The 19571-nt window shown below is 42.7% G+C and overlaps 1 protein-coding gene and 1 long non-coding RNA gene across 2 annotated transcripts; one reads left to right on the top strand and one right to left on the bottom strand.

Moving 5' to 3' along the window:
* The first annotated feature begins 468 nt into the window (after nucleotides 1-468).
* On the top strand, nucleotides 469-8954 carry LOC129867710 (NLR family CARD domain-containing protein 3-like). The gene is made up of 6 exons (XM_055941263.1): nucleotides 469-495; nucleotides 558-786; nucleotides 1549-3340; nucleotides 4091-4264; nucleotides 8036-8254; nucleotides 8945-8954. The coding sequence occupies exons 1-6, from the start codon at nucleotides 469-471 to the stop codon at nucleotides 8952-8954; spliced, it is 2451 nt and encodes an 816-aa protein (XP_055797238.1).
* Nucleotides 8955-16613: 7659 nt separating this feature from the next.
* Nucleotides 16614-18767, bottom strand: LOC129832102 (uncharacterized). Its single transcript, XR_008755869.1, has 2 exons — nucleotides 18641-18767; nucleotides 16614-17143 (listed from the first exon to the last, which is right to left on the bottom strand). It is a non-coding gene; the product is annotated as an uncharacterized LOC129832102 (long non-coding RNA).
* Nucleotides 18768-19571: the final 804 nt, after the last annotated feature.

Genomic DNA, 19571 nt, shown 5'->3' on the forward strand with positions numbered 1-19571 from the left:
CAGTCTATGATTCCTCCTATAATGTTTAGAGAGGGAGACTTTTCTACTGAACAAAGGTAAGAAGAACTCATGGGTCATGGTCAGTGAGTTAAACAACACGGTCTCTAGTCAATTCTCCTCTCCCATTTTCCAATTTATTTAGGTTCTTTTCATAATCCATAGGCTAATCCTTTTTTCCATTTTCATAGTCCTAAAACAATATTAAACATGTGTGTGTGTGTGTGTGTGTGTGTGTGTGTGTGTGTGTGTGTGTGTGTGTGTGTGTGTGTGTGTGTGTGCGTGTGCGTGTGCGTGTGCGTGTGCGTGTGCGTGTGCGTGTGTGTGTGTGTGTGTGTGTGTGCACTCCTTTGATGTTTTCTCCACAGAAACCAACAGGAGAGAACAGAGTCAGAGATTCTCAGTGGTCAGTCTTCCCAGAGTCATCAAACAGACCTGTCCTCCTTATTCAGAGTATGTTGTTGTCCTGTTATGCACATACATTTTTGTTTACCTCAAGTAAAGTTGGATCTGTCAATCATTCATTAATGTGTTAATGAGACATTATTTATTTATTTCAGTTGCTTGAAGAGAATATTATGACATTTTTGAAGAATGAGCTGAATAGGTTCAAGAGGATTCTTAGTCCAGAACTCCCAGAAGGCTTTGAGAGTCAGAAGCAGGATAAGGAAGTGGTGGATGCTGAAGATGAGAAGCAGGAGAGCAGTGCCAGGAAGGGGGCTCTGAAGATCACACTGCACATCCTGAGGAAAATGAACCAGAAGGAGCTTGCTGACACACTGGAGAAAAGTAAGAGCTGTCTGCCTCATGTTGTCTGCCTCATGTTGAATGCTATTTTGTAACAAACATTTAAAAGCTGTAGCTAAGGTTAAGCTAAAGTAGCTGTGTAACTCAATGATACTGTAGCAGGCTTAATCCCACATTGAAATGAAAGCAGTACTAGTTAGACATTTTCTAACAAGGTAATCATGCTGCCTGAAAGTTGAACAACGCTAGCCTTGATGAGGCCCTTATCCTCTTGGGGTTGTTGTGTGTAGCATGATTTCCTTAGGGTCAAGCGACCTGGCTTCAAGCCTACCTTGGGTTAATACCCCCTCCTGCCATTTGCTACTCTGATGACCAAAAGTAGGATACTATATAAGGGTCAAAAGCATGTCCTGTTAAGAGGGATTTGTGATAGAGGCTGTGTTTTCTGAACAGAGGGAGTAGTGTAACGATCCTAACACCAAGTGACCTCGTCAACTAGCAGGGATGTGTTGTGTTGATTAATTTAGACAGAGAAGAGGAGAGACAGAGAGAGGAGAGAGACAGTGAAGAGGAGAAACAGAGAGAGAGACAGAGAGACAACATCAATAATACCATCAATAATACCAATAATAATATAATCAGTCACACCAGTGTGAAATGCATTATGAAAACATTTACACATTTCTACAGGCAGTTATGAGAATAAATTATTATAATGTACAACTTTACAACGCAATCCTACATTACTGGAGGCATTAAAACAGACAGTAATATTAATATCCTCTGTGTTATTTCTTCATTCAGAAGAGCTTGCTGTGATTTGCCAACGTGAACTCAAATCTAATCTAAAGAAGAAGTTTCAATGTGTATTTGAGGGGATCGCTAAACAAGGAAACCCAACACTTCTCAATAAGATCTACACAGAGCTCTACATCACAGAGGGTGGAACAGGAGAGGTCAATAATGAACATGAGCTGAGACAGATTGAGACAACAACCAGGAAACAAGCAAGACCAGAGAGAGGAATCAAATGTAACGACATCTTCAAACCCTTAACTGGACAAGACAAACTTATCAGAACTGTGCTGACAAAGGGAGTCGCTGGCATTGGAAAAACAGTCTCTGTGCAGAAGTTCATTCTGGACTGGGCTGAAGGAAAAGCAAATCAGGATGTCCAATTTGTATTTTCATTCCCTTTTCGGGAGCTGAATTTGATGAAAGGGGAGAAACACACTTTGATTGAACTTCTCAATCACTTCTCAATGGAAACCAAAGAATCAAGAATCTCCAACTATGACAAGTACAACGTTCTGTTCATCTTTGATGGTCTGGATGAGTGCCGACTGCCCCTAGACTTCCAGAAGAACAAGATCTGTTGTGACGTCACAAAGTCATCCTCTGTGGATGTTCTGCTGACAAATCTCATCAAGGGAAATCTGCTTCCCTCTGCTCTCCTCTGGATAACTACCCGACCTGCAGCAGCCAATAAGATCCCTTCAGGGTGTGTTGACCAGGTGACAGAGGTACGAGGGTTCAATGACCCACAGAAGGAGGAGTACTTTAGGAAGAGATTCAGTGATGAGGACTTGGCCAGCAGAATCATCTCACACATAAAGACATCAAGGAGCCTCCACATCATGTGCCACATTCCAGTCTTCTGTTGGATTTCTGCAATAGTCCTTGAACACATGCTGAAACATAAGAGAGAAGAGATGCCCAAGACTCTGACTGAGATGTACACACACCTTGTGGTGTTTCATACCAAATGGAAGAATGAGAAGTATCATGGGAAAGAAGAGACAGGCCCACACTGGAATAAAGAGAGCATTTTGTCACTGGGAAAACTGGCTTTTCAACAGCTTGTGAAAGGCAATATGATTTTCTATGAAGAAGACCTGAAAGAGGCTGGCATTGATGTCAATGAAGCATCAGTGTACTCAGGATTTTGCACCCAGCTCTTTAAAGAGGAATGTGGGCTGTACCAGGACAAGGTGTACTGCTTCGTGCATCTGAGCATTCAGGAGTTTCTGGCTGCTCTATATGTGCTCCTCTCATTCATCAACAACAATGAGAATCTAATGGCCGAATCGCAATCAAAGTACAGGAACTTTACTGCGCTGTTCAGAGACAAGCCTGAAGTTACTTTCTACAAGAGTGCTGTGGATAAAGCCTTACAAAGTGAGACGGGAAACCTGGACCTTTTCCTCCGCTTCCTTCTGGGCCTCTCACTGGAGTCCAATCAGAAGCACTTACGAGGTCTTCTGACAAAGACAAGAAGCAACTCACAGAGCCATGAAGAAACGGTCAAGTCCATCAAGAATAAGATCAGGGAGAACCCCTCTCCAGAAAAGTGCATCAATCTGTTCCACTGTCTGAATGAATTGAATGACCATTCTCTAGTGGAGGAGATTCAAAGCTACCTGAGCTCAGGAAATGTCTCCAGTGAAGAACTCTCACCTACACAGTGGTCAGCTCTGGTCTTTGTGTTGCTGACTTCAGAAAAGGAGCTAGATGTGTTTGACCAGAATAAATATTCCAGATCAGAGGATGGTCTTCTGAGGCTGCTGCCAGTGATCAAAGCCTCCAGAGCTGCTCTGTGAGTACAAACATAACATTTAAGTACTAATCATCAGGAAGAAACATTCCGTTTTGAGAAAATTGTGTATTATTGTAAAACACAATGAATCAATGGATAGGTTTTCACATTTGAATAACAATGTGACCATACAATTCTAGGAGACGGAAGATTGATGTAACGGTCCTGACCTGTTTTATGTTGTTTTTGTATGTGTTTAGGTCAGGGCATGTGTTTTGGGTGGGCAGTCTATGTTATCTGTTTCTATGTTGGTTTTGGTTGCCTGGTATGGCTCTTAATTAGAGGCAGGTGTTTTGCGTTCTCCTCTAATTAAGAGTCATATTTAGGTAGGGTGTTCTCACTGTTTGTTTGTGGGTGATTGTCTCCTGTGTCTGTGTCAATGTTACACCATACGGGATTGTTTCGGTTTGTTCGTGCGTTTTTGTAGTAAGTACTTGTTCGTTCGTTCTGCGTGTGTTATGTCAGTTCGTCGTACGAGTCTGTCTATTTTCGTTTTGTTATTTTGTTAGTTTATTCAAGTATAGTTTGTTTCGTTTTGTCTTGTAAATAAAATTCATCATGTTTTCACAACCCGCTGCGCCTTGGCTCGATCACTACTCCTCCTCTTCTTATGAAGAGAGAGAGGAACGCCGTTACAATTGATCTATCTGTTGTTTGAGAGAATAACCAAATGCATCTGCCATTGTCCTTCTACACTACTGGTGTTAAATTAACAGTGTGTTTGTGAAATCATGATGATCTCTTTGTCAGGCTGTCAGGCTGTGGAGTCACTGAGAAAGGCTGTGCTTCTCTGGTATCAGCTCTGAAGTCAAACCCCACACACCTGAGAGAGCTGGATCTGAGTAACAATGATCTGAAGGATTCAGGAGTGAAGCTGCTCTCTGCTGGACTGGGGAATCACCAATGTAAACTGGAGATTCTGAGGTCAGTATTCCTGTAGTTGGTCAACAAGTTCACCAGATCCACGTGTTTACCAGGCACACGTAGTCCACACCATATGTGTTTGGACTTGAAGTTTACCATTTTAAATTTGGTGCTATGCTCCAGCATTTTGGAATTGAGATTTGTTTCATTTTAGGCGACAGTACAGAATGTCACCTTATCTTTGAGCGTAATGGTGAGAGGTTAGCATGTTTTGTTGTATTATTAATGATTCATTCATGATTTTTCTTAATCATAGCATTACTAGGATTAATTTAATAGTGTTTAGAAACATGTTATCTACTCACTTAGAAAGAAAATTACTCCAGTTATCATCCACCAAAACATAACCCAAAACACAACCAAATCAAGCTTGATGTAGTCATTGTGTGCAAGGAATATGGGACAAAGCACTAAACTTTTGACTACTTTAATACTGTCACGCCCTGACCTTAGAGCTTTTCATGTCTTTATTTTGGTTTGGTCAGGGTGTGATTTGGGTGGGCATGCTATATTCATTTTTCTATGTTTTGTATTTCTGTGTTTTGGCCTGGTATGGTTCTCAATCAGGGACAGCTGTCTATCGATGTCTCTAATTGGGAACCATACTTAGGCAGCCTTTCCCACCTGTGTTTTGTGGGTAGTTATTTTCTGTTTTGTGTTTCTGCACCTGACAGAACTGTTTGTTGTCGTTTTGCTCTTTGTTATTTTTGTTCTAGTGTTCAGTTTTAATAAAAATCATGAACACTTACCACGCTACGCTTTGGTCCGATCCTTCTTCATGCAACAATGACCGTGACAGAACTACCCACCACCAAAGGACCAAGCAGCGTGGTAAGGAGGAGCAGCGTGGCCAGGAGTATGAGACAACCTAGGAGGAGGTAGAGAAATGGGCGGTCGACCCAGGGGGAGTGCCAGAGCCCGCCTGGGAGTTTATGGAGCAGTGCGAAGAGGGATACCGGAGACAAACACGGCTGGCAAGAAAGCGAGACAAACACGGCTGGCAAGAAAGCCCGAGAGGCAGCCCCCCAAAAAAATGTTTTGGGGGGGGACACGGGGAGTGTGACAGAGTCAGGTTGGAGACCTGAGCCAACTCCCCGTGCTTACCGTGGCGGGCGTCGTACTGGTCAGGCACCGTGTTATGCGGTGGAGCTCACGGTGTCTCCAGTACGCGTTCTTAGCCCGGTGCGCTATACATCCCAGCTCCCCGCATCTGCCGGGCTACGGTGAGCATCCAGCCAGGACGGATTGTGCCAGCCCTGCTCTCCAGACCTCCAGTACGTCTCTACGGCCCAGGATATCCTGCGCCGGCTCTGCGCACTGTGTCTCCAGTGCGTCTGCACAGCCCAGTGCGTCCTGTGCCTGCGCCCCGCAGGTGCAGGGCCAAAGTCACCATCCAGCCAGGACTGGTTGTGCAGGCTCTTAGCTTGAGACCTCCAGTGCGCCTCAACGGCCCAGTGTATCTGGTGCCTCGGCCGAGGACAAGGCCTCCTGTATGTCTCTCCAGCCTGGTGAGTCCTGTGCCTGCACCTAGAACTAACTCTCCCGTATGTCTCCCCAGCCTGGTGAGCCCTGTGGCAGCTCAACGTACCAGACTGCCCATACTTCTCCTACCTCCAGTGATGATCCACGGCACGAAGCCAGTGATGATCCACGGCACGAAGCCTCCAGTGATGATCCACGGCACGAAGCCTCCAGTGATGATCCACGGCACGAAGCCTCCAGTGATGATCCACGGCACGAAGCCTCCAGTGATGATCCACGGCACGAAGCCTCCAGTGATGATCCACGGCACGAAGCCTCCAGTGATGATCCACAGCACGAAGCCTTCAGTGATGATCCACGGCACGAAGCCTCTAATGAGGGCCTCCAGCAGCGACGCTCTCCAGTCCGGAGCCTCCAGCGACGACGTCCTCCAGTCCGGAGCCTCCAGCGACGACGTCCTCCAGTCCGGAGCCTCCAGCGACGACGTCCTCCAGTCCGGAGCCTCCAGCGACGACGTCCTCCAGTCCGGAGCCTCCAGTGACGACGTCCTCCAGTCAGGAGCCTCCAGCGATGACGGTGATGGTCGCCAGTCCGGGGCCCGCAGCGATGACGGTCGCCAGTCCGGGGCCTGCAACGAGGGTCCCCAGTCTGGTGTCGGCGGCGAGGGTCCCCACACCTGAGGCGCCACCTAAGCGGGGTGAGCTAGAAGTGGAGCGGGATCTACGTCCCGCACCAGAGCCGCCACCAAGGATAGATGCCCACCAGACCCTCCCCTATAGGTTCAGGTTTTGCGGCAGGAGTCATTTTTCTATGTTTTGTATTTCTGTGTTTTGGCCGGGTATGGTTCTCAATCAGGGACAGCTGTCTATCGTTGTCTCTAATTGGGAACCATACTTAGGCAGCCTTTCCCACCTGTGTTTTGTGGGTAGTTATTTTCTGTTTTGTGTTTCTGCACCTGACAGAACTGTTTGTTGTCGTTTTGCTCTTTGTTATTTTTGTTCTAGTGTTCAGTTTTAATAAAAATCATGAACACTTACCACGCTACGCTTTGGTCCGATCCTTCTTCATCAGACGACCGTGACAAATACACTATACGTGAATTGGTCAGAATAATTAAGAAGATACATTAAGTGCTTTCATTTCTAAATGGTGAAAGAGATATGTATGAAAATACCCTCAAATAAAAGGTGACATTACATACTGTCACCTCATATGAAACATTTGATCTAAAATGCTGGAGTATAGAGACATGTTCAAAATGTTAGCTTCACTGTCAAAATAGGAATGATGTGGGCTGTATACTGAATACAATTTTACGTATCTAGTTCTCCCATTTGAAGAAGTTGTAATTATTTAAACAAATTCACTTATTGTATTAAAATAGTCAAAAGTTTAGTGTTTGGTCCCATTTTCCTTGCCTGCAGTGATTACATCAAGCTTGTGACTCTACACACTTGTTGAATGCATATGCAGTTTGTTTTGGTTGTGTTTTGGATTGTGTTTTTCCCAATAGAAACTGAATAGTGAATAAAGTCCTGTGTCATTTTGGAGTCACTTCACTTGTATTGTCAGTAAGAATAGAAGATGTTTCTGAACACTTCTACATTCATGTGGATACTACCATGATTATGAATAATCATGAATTAATTGTGAATGATGATGAATGAGAACTTTACAGAGACATATCATGCCCCCTCTATTATTTGTAATGGTGAGATGTTAGCTGTTTTGTTGTAGCCTCTGTAACCTTCTCGCTCATTTTTCATTATTGATTCCCTATTTTTCTTAATTATAGCATCATCAGGATTATTTTAGTAGTGTTTAGAAACATGTTATCTATTCACTTAGACAGATGATTAATCCAGTTATCATGAACCATTCAGTTACTATTGGTCAAAACATAACCCAAAACACAACCAAAACAAACTGCTAATGCAGCCAACGAGTGTGGGACCAAATACTATAATTTTGACTACTTTAATACACTATGAGTGAATTGGTCAGAATACTTATGACTTATTCAAATGGGGAGAGTAGATACATAAAGTGCTTTTATTCTGAAACGGTTAAATAGATATGTATGACAATACTGTCAAATAAAAGGTGACATATGTGTACCTCATATTTTTCTCTCTACAGGCAATACTTTGATAATTTGTCATTTGTAATATTATATACATTTATGAATAGATATGGCAGGTATCAGGACACTGATATATCTGAATATGTTGAAGATTTTCACCACCAAAGAACAGCAGTGTGAATTTAAAATTATTTTACTCTTTGCAGGCTGTCAGGCTGTCTAGTCACAGAGGAAGGCTGTGCTTCTCTGGTCTCAGCTCTGAAGTCAAACCCCTCACACCTGAGAGAGCTGGACCTGAGCTACAATCACCCAGGAGACTCAGGAGTCATACTGCTCTCTGCTGGACTGGAGGATCCACACTGGAGACTGGAGAAACTCAAGTATGTAGAGGGTTTATGTCAATGTTCATATCAGACATGTTTGACTTATCAGGCTAGTTAAGACAAACATTCTTAACACCACTTGGACAAAGTTATATGCTGTGTGTGTGTGTGTGTGTGTGTGTGTGTGTGTGTGTGTGTGTGTGTGTGTGTGTGTGCGTGTGCGTGTTAACATGTATCACTCAATGAATGTCTGTTCTGCTTACCTCTACACAGTGTGGAATATGGTGGAGAGTACACAATGAAACCTGGGCTTAGAAAATGTGAGTGTTGACTGCTGTGAAGAATATGACTAAGGATAAGTCTTAATTCAAGACAAGTCAAAGACCACCATCATTACTTACTTGGTCATATTAAATATCAGCTGTAGTTCTACAGAAGCAGAAATCAGAAAAAGTGTAGAAAGAGTTGCTTTGACAATATGTTTGTCTGTGTAGGTGTGTGGCGTATTTGTGCTACATAAGAAGTGTGTGTGTGTGTGTGTGTGTGTGTGTGTGTGTGTGTGTGTGTGTGTTCATACAGGTGCGTGTGAGTGTGTGTAATTAATGGGAATAAATGTGTTTTATATTACCATACAGTATAACATATAAACATTCAACAAGTCTCAAGTTACATGAACTTCTTCTTTTGAAACCTAGAAACATCTACATTAAATGAATTAGTGAAAAGTGAGTTAACATTCTAATGTGAATGATGATAATGATTTCTAATATTGTGTCTGTTTTCACCCATCAGATGCCTGTGATCTCACACTGGACCCAAACACAGCACACAAACACCTCTCTCTGTCTGAGGAAAACACAAAGGTGACATGGAGGATAGAGAAGCAGCTGTATCCTGATCACCCAGAGAGATTTGACTACTGGAGCCAGGTGCTGTGTAGAGAGGGTCTGACTGGGCGCTGTTACTGGGAGGTAGAGTGGAGTGGGAGAGAAGCTAATTTAGGAGTGACATATAAAGGAATCAACAGGAGAGGAAGGGTTAAGGACTGTGGGCTTGGATCCAATGACAAGTCCTGGAGTCTGTTCTGCTCTGACAACAGTTACTCTGCCTGTCACAATAATAATCCCACTACCATAGACGTCCCCTCCTCCAGCTCCCACAAAGTAGGAGTGTATCTGGACTGGCCAGCCGGCACTCTGTCCTTCTACAGAGTCTCCTCTGACACACTGACCCACCTGCACACTTTCCACACCACATTCACCGAGCCCCTCTATGCAGGGTTTAATGTTTGGGATGACTCTTCAGTGTCCCTGTGTCAAACACAACATGATGTTTCACTCTAACCATGTGTTTTATGTTTGATCAGAATATGATGTTTAAATACGTGGAATAACACATCAGTTTGGACCAGTTTCTTCCTGTAAATAATAACCATGGTAACTTTGTGTCTGTCTCTTTCCGTGATCCTGAACCCTGGGAGAACGGTTCAGAGACACCACACACACACACATACTGGACACACACACACACACATACTGGACACACACACACACACACACACACACATACTGGACACACACACACACATACATACTGGACACACACACACACATACTGGACACACACACACACATACTGGACACACACACACACATACTGGACACACACACACACACACACACACACACACACACACACACACACACACACACACACACACACACACACACACACACACACATACTGGAGACACACTCACACACATACTGGAGACACACTCACACACATACTGGACACACATACACAAATACACACTGAACACACACACACAAATACACACACAAACTGGACACACTTACCACTCACACACTCACCACTCACACACACTCACACAAAAACACACTGAACACACACACACTGGACACACAGGGAGGAGGTCAGGGCTCTGGGAGTGTGGTGCCAGGAAAATAACCTCTCACTTAATGTCAACAAAACTAAGGAGATGATCGTGGACTTCAGGAAAAGGCAGAGGGAGCCCCCCCCTTTCCACATCGATGGGACCGCAGTGGAGAAGGTGGAAAGTTTCAAGTTTCTCGGCGTACACATCAATGAGACACTGAAATGGTCCACCCACACAGACAGTGTGGTGAAGACGGTGCAACAGCGCCTCTTCAACCTCAAGAGGCTAAAGAAAAAGAAAAAAAATCAAAGATATACGACCATTAATGCTGAAGCAAGGAACAGAGCTAGGGAAAAGACAGATATAGTGGAGGTAATGACACAGGTGATTGAGTCCAGGTAAGTGCAATAACTTGCTGATGCGCATGACAAGGGAAGCAGGTGTGCTTAGTGCTGGGCAGCCTGGCGAGTTCAAGCACCAGGGAGGGAGAGCGTGAGCAGGTTTGACACCTGTGGAAACAAAAAGAGAGCAGAGAAAACATCAAAGACTGAAAACAAGAAAGAGACATTCCAACTAAAGAAAAAGGGATGTTCACGCTGTTGAGCAAGAGAACACTGAGGTGAGTGACTCATCAGACCAGGAGAACACTGAGGTGAGTGACTCATCAGACCAGGAGAACACTGAGGTGAGTGACTCATCAGACCAGGAGAACACTGAGGTGAGTGACTCATCAGACCAGGAGAACACTGAGGTGAGTGACTCATCAGACCAGGAGAACACTGAGGTGAGTGACTCATCAGACCAGGAGAACACTGAGGTGTGCATGGGGACTGGTCTTGCTAAATCAATTAGATTTTTATTTTCCCTGAATCTGCTTGGGTATTGGTTAGAATTATGGTGTGGAAATGTTAGGATTATTTTTGCTCTTACTGTAGTACTGTAGCCTACTCCCGATTGGTCACATTGTACTGCTCCATTATGGGCTATTAGCAGGACAACAGACTCTTGCCAAGAAGGGGCTAGGGGGAGAATTGTATCGTCAAACGTATTTTTTAGTTAGGTTGGCTGTATCACAACCGGCCATGATTGGGAGTCCCATAGGGCGGCGCACAACTGGCCCACAGTCGTCCAGGTTTGGCCGGGTTAGGGGAGGGTTTGGCCGGGGTAGGCCGTCATTGTAAATAAGAATTTGTTCTTAACTGACTTGCCTAGTTAAATAAAGGGTCAATAAAAACAATACTAATAAATACACTGCTGTTCCTTTTTTTGTTACCTTTATGTTACTAGGCAGGTCAGTTAAGAACAAATTCTTATTTTCAATGATGGCCTAGGCACAGTGGGTTAACTGCCTTGTTCAAGGGGCAGAACAACAGATTTGTACCTTGTCAGGTCAGGGATTTGATCTTGCAACCTTTCAATTACTAGTCCATCTCTCCAACCACTAGGCTACGCTGCTTGTTGAGGGTTTTATTTTTTGTTTTTCTTGGAATAGAAACACCATAATATTAATCAAATTAATTAAGCTACATTTCATAAAATCAATCCCATATACTATCTTCTTACAAAAAAAGGTTTTCAATTCTCTATTACAGCCAATAACTTTTGGTTATTTGAAAACAAAATAATCTCCAAATATTGTTGATGTTTTCAAACACTTGTTTTTCACAAGGGCTATTAGCAGGACAATAGGCATGATGTGGTCCCAAAAACACCTCTCTGACATAGGGTCAAGCATATCTCTTGCTGATGTCATTGAATATCTCTGTTTAAATAGTATTTTAGATGTGATGGGGCCTCCCGAGTGGCGCAGTGATCTAAGATATTGCATTGCAGTGAAAACTGTGATGCTACAGATGCTGGTTTGATACCCATGCTGGCTGCGACCAGGAGACCCATGAGGCAACGCACAAATGGCCCGGCATTGTCCGGGTTAGGGGAGAGTTTGGCCGGCTGGGATGTTCTTGTCCATAAAATAGGCACAGTTGGCTTTTGGATTCTCTCCCTCAAAACAGAAATAAATCATTCTAAATACCAAACTGGCTTTATTTACAAATTAGTAAGAATGTCTCACCCCATGTTCAAGAATGGCCCTTTATTCAGATTACAATCGCTTACTTTCAGTTATTTGAAAGTGATATAATCTCAAAAATATCATTATTTTTTTAAACAAGGACTTGAAATGAGATCGTGGACTCTGCAAACAACGTTTCCTGTCCGAGAATGGTAAATGACTGTAATTAATACATTCGTTCAATACATTAGAATTCAAAATAAGCCATCCATTCACCCATTATGGGCTATTAGCAGGACAATAGACTTTTACCAAGAATGAGGGTAGAGAATTGTATCGTTATGGATGAATGTTTTCAGTTGATGCCAAACAAATTAGATCCGGTTTAAATCAGGAGACCTACATGTAGAGAGAATTTTATTCTTGTTGATGTACTGTAGGCCTACTGTAGGTGTTGTAGGTCTTTTATTTATTTATTTTGGTGCTACCCATTCCAGGGTTAGGACTGTAACCACCAGAGGACTTGAAAATGAGCCGAAGCTGAGAGGATCATCAAAACTAAAGGTATTTTTGATTTAGTGCATTTTCTTTAAAAAATATAATATAGCCTATCAATGTGTAGACATACTATGTAATAAAACTGATAATTGTGTACTAAAAACATGAATGTGTTTTTGCAGAGCATACCATCCGTGGAGATCAGTGGACAAAGGGCTGGACAACGGGCCGCACAGAAAAAATGCATGGTTCCACAAAACACCAACTGGGATGGATTCCGTTGCAATTGTGGCTTCTTCATCAACATCTATGCTTTCGTTGATAAAAGAATGATACAAATACTCGCCAGCTTTGATCCATGCCTGGGCCTGCAAGACGCAAATGGCTTTATTTGTCAGACGAATCATTTGGTCAAAACTACAGAACAGTACAAAACAAGAGAACACACATGGTTACTGTATATATATACAAAAGAACACCATCCCAACCGTGAAGCACGTGGTACTTTCCAGTGATTATATATATATACATACACAGTAACCATGTGTGTTCTCTTGTTATATATATATATATATATATACACACAGTTGAAGTCGGAGGTTTACATACACCTTAGCCAAATACATTTAAACTCAGTTTTTCACAATTCTTGACATTTAATCCTAGTCCTGTCTAAAGTCTGTTAGGATCACCACTTTATTTTAAGAATGTGAAATGTCAGAATAATAGTAGAGAGTGATTTATTTCAGCTTTTATTTCTTTCATCACATTCCCAGTGGGAGAGAAGTTTACATACACTCAATTAGTATTTGGTAGCATTGCCTTTAAATTGTTAAACTTGAGTCAAACGTTTCGGGTAACTTTCCACAAGCTCCCCACAATAAGTTGGGTGAATTTTGGCCCATTCCTCCTGACAGAGCTGGTGTAACTGAATCAGGCTTGTAGGCCTCCTTGCTCACACACGCTTTTTCAGTTCTGCCCACATATTTTCTATGGGATTGAGGTCAGGGCTTTGTGATGGCCACTCCAATACATTGACTTTGTTGTCCTTAAGCCATTTTGCCACAACTTTATGCTTGTAGTCATTGTCCATTTGGAATTCCCATTTGCGACCGACCTCCCTCATGATGCCATCTATTTTGTGAAGTGCACCAGTCCCTCCTGCAGCATAGCACCCCCACAACATGATGCTGCCACCCCCGTGCTTCACGGTTGAGATGGTGTTCTTCAGCTTGCAAGCATCCCCCTTTTTCCTCCAAACATAACAATGGTCATTATGGCCAAACAGTTCTAATTTTGTTTCATCAGACCAGAGGACATTTCTCCAAAAAGTACAATCTTTGTCGCCATGTGCAGTTGTAAACCGTAATCTGGCTTTTTTATGGTGGTTTTGGAGCAGTGGCCTCTTCCTTGCTGAGCTGCCTTTCAGGTTATGTCGATATAGGACTTGTTTTACTGTGGATATAGATAATTTTGTACCTGTTTCCTCCAGCATCTTCACAAGGTCCTTTGCTGTTGTTCTGGGATTTGCACTTTTTGCACCAAGTGCGTTCATCTCTAGGAGACAGAACGAGTCTCCTTCCTGAGCGTTATGATGGCTGTGTGGTCCTATGGTGTTTATACTTGCGTACTATTGTTTGTACAGATGAACGTGGTTCCTTCAGATGTTTGGAAATTGCTCCCAGGGATGAACCAGACTTGTGGAGGTCTAAAACAAAAATTCTGATGTCTTGGCTGATTTCTTTAGATTTTCCCATGATGTCAAGCAAAGAGGCACTGAGTTTTAAGGTAGGCCTTGAAATACATCCACAGGTACACCTCCAATTGACTCAAATGATGTCAATTAGCCTATCAGAATCTTCTAAAGCCATGTCATAATTTTCTGGAATTTTCTAAGCTGTTTGTTTTAAAGGCATCGTCAACTTAGTGTATGTAAACTTCTGACTCACTGGAATTGTGATACAGTGAAATAATCTGTCTGTAAACAATTGTTGGACAAATTACTTGTGTCACGCACAAAGTAGATGTCCTAACTGACTTGCAATAACTATAGTTTGTTAACCAGAAATTTGTGGAGTGGTTGAAAAACTAGTTTTAATGTCTCCAACCTAAGTGTATGTAAACTTCCGACTTCAACTGTATATATATATATATATATATATATATATATATATATATATATATATATATATACATACATACATACATAGAGTACCAGTCAAAAGTTTGGACACACCTACTCATTAGGTTTTTCTTAACTTTTATTATTTTCTACATTGTAGAATAACAGTGACGACATCAAAACTATGACATAATACATATGGAATCATGTTGTAACCAAAAAAGTTTTAAACAAATCAAAGTATATTTTATATATGAGATTCTTCAAAGTAGCCACCCTTTGCCTTGATGACAGCTTTGCATACTCTTGGTATTCTCTCAACCAGCTTCATGAGGTAGTCACCTGGAATGCATTTCAATTAACAGGTGTGCCATGTTAAAAGTAAATTTGTGGAATTTCTTTCCTTCTTAATGCGTTTGAGCCAATCAGTTGTGTTGTAACAAGGTAGGGTTGGTATACAGAAGATAGCCCTATTTGGTAAAAGACCAAGTCCATATTATGGCAAGAACAGCTCAAATAAGCATAGAGAAATGACAGTTCATTATTACTTTAAGACATGAAGGTCAGTCAATTTGGAAAATTTCAAGTACTTTGAAAGTATCTTTGTGTAGTTGCAAAAACCATCAAGCGCTATGGTGAAACTGGCTCTCATGAGGACCACCACAGGAAAGGAAGACCCAGAGTTACCATTGCTGCAGAGGATAAGTTCATTAGAGTTACCAGCCTCAGAAATTGCAGCCCAAATAAATGCTTCACAGTGTTCAAGGAACAGACACATCTCAACATCAACTGTTCAGAGGAGACTGCGTGAATCAGGCTTTTATGGTCGATTTGCTGCAAAGAAACCACTACTGAAGGAAACCAATAGGAAGAAGAGACTTGCTTGGGCCAAGAAAAACAAGCAATGGACATTAGACCTGTGGAAATCTGTCATTTGGTCTAATGAGTCCAAATGTGAGATTATTGGTTCCAACCACTGTGTCTTTGTGAGACGCAGAGTAGGTGAACTGATGATCTCTGCATGTGTGGTTCCCACCTTGAAGCATGGAGGAGGAGGTGTGATGGTGTGGGGATGCTTTGCTGTTAACACTGTCGGTGATTTATGTAGAATTTAAGGCAAACTTAACCAGCATGGCTACCACAGCATTCTGAAGCGATCCACCATCCTATCTTTGCGCTTAGTGGGACTATCATTTGTTTTTCAAAAGGACAATCACCAAACACACTTCCAGGCTGTGTAAGGGCGTTGCCTTGATGACAGCTTTGCACACTCTTGGAATTCTCTCAACCAGGTTCATGGGCCCGGACTCACAAACTTTCTTAAGAAGAAATGTCATTTTTTCCTTAAAAAGAAAGTTAAGCAAAGTTGCTATTACTCAAAAAGGTTTTTGGAAATTTTCTTGTGCTAATACGTTTCTCTTTAAGCAAAAAGTTAGGAAGTTTTGGATATGTTCTTAATTCCAAGATAGCTAAAACCTTGTCTTAATCTCAGGGCAGTGAGAGAAAACAGCTCATGAAAGCAATTGAACATGTTTAATTCACTCACAAACTTCATCTGAAGTTTCAGTGTTAATTATTTTATTTATTTTTATTTTATAGTAATAAACTTGTGTTACTCGACACTGTATGCTTCTGGGTCTTCTCCTAAGACGTGATAGACTGCTTACAGGGTAAAGGCATCAGCAGGCTTCAGTTCGGCTGGCGCCTAGCTGAACTCGGCTAGCCGAACTGAACAAAAATATCGGCAGCAGTACTGTTTGTCCATTTTGAGACGCCGTAACCTCCTCAAAATAGTCAGATTTGTTCTAAGATACTGTAACTCAAGAAATCTGTCATTCATTTTGAAATTATTTCAGAGGAGATCTTAGTCATGCAATTGTCCATCTAACTAAGATGTTTGGTGAAGTATTTCTCAATGAAAACTCTTGCATGAAAGTAAGTCATCTCTCATTGAATGACAACAAAGACTTTATTGAAAAATCCCTACTGTTGACCAATCACCAACGAAGAGGCGTAGACTTCGGCTCAAAACTTCTGCTTGCATCCAGAAAAATGTTATGCCTGAACAGCCTAAAAAACCTTCACTAACGTCGAAAACAAACAACGTCACAAAATGTCATCATAATATATGCACAAACTCTTCCGAACTGTTTTGGCTGGGAAGCATGCGGATGCCTTAAGAAAGCCAAGTAATTTTATAGTTTGGGTGAACTACCCTTTAAAAGGGAAATCTCTGTATCAGAATCTCCATACAGACAATGTTATTGAGTGTGTGTGTCCTCTTAATCAGTGACAGTGATGTTATTGTGTTGGTGTCCATCAACCAGTGATATCTGTGTATCAGTGATATACATGTGTATAGCTTGTTCTTGGTCACAGCCTCCTGCTCTCCAGCTGGAAGTCCGCTTTCTGTTTCTGTTTCTCCATCATTGTCTCCAGCTCTGTAGATTTGTGGACATCCTAATAGAAATGGACAGAGAGTCCGAGAAAGAAAGGAAGAAATACAGTCTGTTAAGGAGCTAGAAGTTACTTTGCTAACGTTAAGGAGCTAGTAGAGTTACTTTCTAACGTTAGCCTCTTGTCTGTAGCAAAGCACAGTAATGAAAGGTCAAGTCACTACTGGTTGGTCAGATTATAAAATGTGAGTGAACTACTCTTACTTCCAGTGAGAAGGTATGTGCTGTGATATTGTAGTGAAACCAGGGGGTAGCCCATACTGGGACTCCAACCCAAGTCCAGCCAACACCTAGCAACCTCGTCAAGAGGTAACGGTCATTACCCCCTTCCTTCTGGAGAGTGTATCCCCACGCTTCTCTTTACCAAGTCCCTCATGTGTACACACCTCTCCGATGGAGGTGCCTTCCTTGAGTCATCCCCCTTCTGACATGTAGTCCTGGCCACAGTGTAGCAAATTCAGGGGTAGACATAACCAGGACGCAAACCCTGGTCCAGTGACTGTCAAGCTAACACCCTAACCATTACACCAAGAGGTCTAAACCTCTTGAGGAAGTCTTTAGGTGTTGGATTAGGTTCTACAACATATTGGTTAGATTCCAAAATGGAAAATGACTCACTTCACTCCCTTCATTAAAAAAACAGGAAGTATAGACCTTTTAACATAACTTGACATTTTAAACAATCTTGTCCATCCAACAATATATTGTATGAGATTAATGTGTTACACATCTAACACCAGTCCATCACTAGAAGTATTAATGCATCTGCACCCAGAAACTTCCAGAGACTCCCAGTCACGCTGAATAGGAAAGAGGAGAGAGAGAGAGAGGAGGGAGGGAAGAGGAGAGAGAGGGAGAGAGAGAGGGAGAGAAGAAGAGAGAGAGGGAGAGAAGGAGGGAGGGAAGGAGAGAGAAAGGGAGAGGAGAGAGAGGAGAGAAGAGGAAAGAGAAAAAAGCATGGGAACCAAAGATCTATCTATAATGTGAGTTGCGTCAACCAGAAGCGAAGGATGGGAAACAAGGATCTATAATGTGAGAGTTGTGTCAACCAGAAGAGACGGATGGGAACCAATGATCTATAATGTGAGAGTTGTGTCAACCAGAAGAGAAGGATGGGAACCAATGATCTATAATGTGAGAGTTGTGTCAACCAGAAGAGAAGGATGGGAACCAATGATCTATAATGTGAGAGTTGTGTCAACCAGAAGAGAAGGATGGGAACCAATGATCTATAATGTGAGAGTTGTGTCAACCAGAAGAGAAGGAAGACAGAGGGAAAGGAGAAATAAGAGGAGTACTGAGGAAGTGATGTGTTTTGATACAACACTATAAGAGTTGTGATGAGAATTGGGTGAGAATGGGGTTGCCAGTCAATGGGGCTGCCAGTGACTGAGGCTGCCAGTCAATGGGGCTGCCAGTCAATGGGGTTGTCAGTCAATGGGGTTACCGATCAATGGGGTTGCCAGTCAATGGTGTTGCCAGTCAATAGGGTTGCTTGTACCTCCAGTAAAGCCTTCTGCACCATCATCTGGCTGTACACTCTGGCACCCTCCTCTGGTGAAAACATACGCAGGTCCTCTTTACTCAGGGCAAAGAGCTCAGCACCAGTGAGTCTCCCCAGCAGTGTTACTGTCCTGAATGGAGAGAGATAGGGCAGAGTAAGGTGGTCAGAAGTGTTACTGTCCTGAATGGAGAGAGATAGGGGAGAGTAAGGTGGTCAGAGGTGTTACTGTCCTGAATAGAGAGAGAGATAGGGCAGAGTAAGGTGGTCAGAAGTGTTACTGTCCTGAATAGAAAGAGAGATAGGGCAGAGTAAGGTGGTCAGAAGTGTTACTGTCCTGAATAGAGAGAGAGATAGGGCAGAGTAAGGTGGTCAGAAGTGTTACTGTCCTGAATAGAGAGAGAGATAGGGCAGAGTAAGGTGGTCAGAAGTGTTACTGTCCTGAATGGAGAGAGATAGGGCAGAGTAAGGTGGTCAGAAGTTTTACTGTCCTGAATAGAGAGAGAGATAGGGCAGAGTAAGGTGGTCAGAAGTGTTACTGTCCTGAATGGAGAGAGATAGGGCAGAGTAAGGTGGTCAGAAGTGTTACTGTCCTGAATAGAGAGAGATAGGGCAGAGTAAGGTGGTCAGAAGTGTTACTGTCCTGAATGGAGAGAGATAGGGAAGAGTAAGGTGGTCAGAAGTGTTACTGTCCTGAATGGAGAGAGATAGGGGAGAGTAAGGTGGTCAGAGGTGTTACTGTCCTGAATAGAGAGAGAGATAGGGCAGAGTAAGGTGGTCAGAAGTGTTACTGTCCTGAACAGAAAGAGAGATAGGGTAGAGTAAGGTGGTCAGAAGTGTTACTGTCCTGAATAGAGAGAGAGATAGGGCAGAGTAAGGTGGTCAGAAGTGTTACTGTCCTGAATAGAGAGAGAGATAGGGCAGAGTAAGG

The sequence above is a fragment of the Salvelinus fontinalis genome, chromosome 2, assembly GCF_029448725.1.
Source record: "Salvelinus fontinalis isolate EN_2023a chromosome 2, ASM2944872v1, whole genome shotgun sequence".
Classification (NCBI taxonomy): domain Eukaryota; kingdom Metazoa; phylum Chordata; class Actinopteri; order Salmoniformes; family Salmonidae; genus Salvelinus; species Salvelinus fontinalis.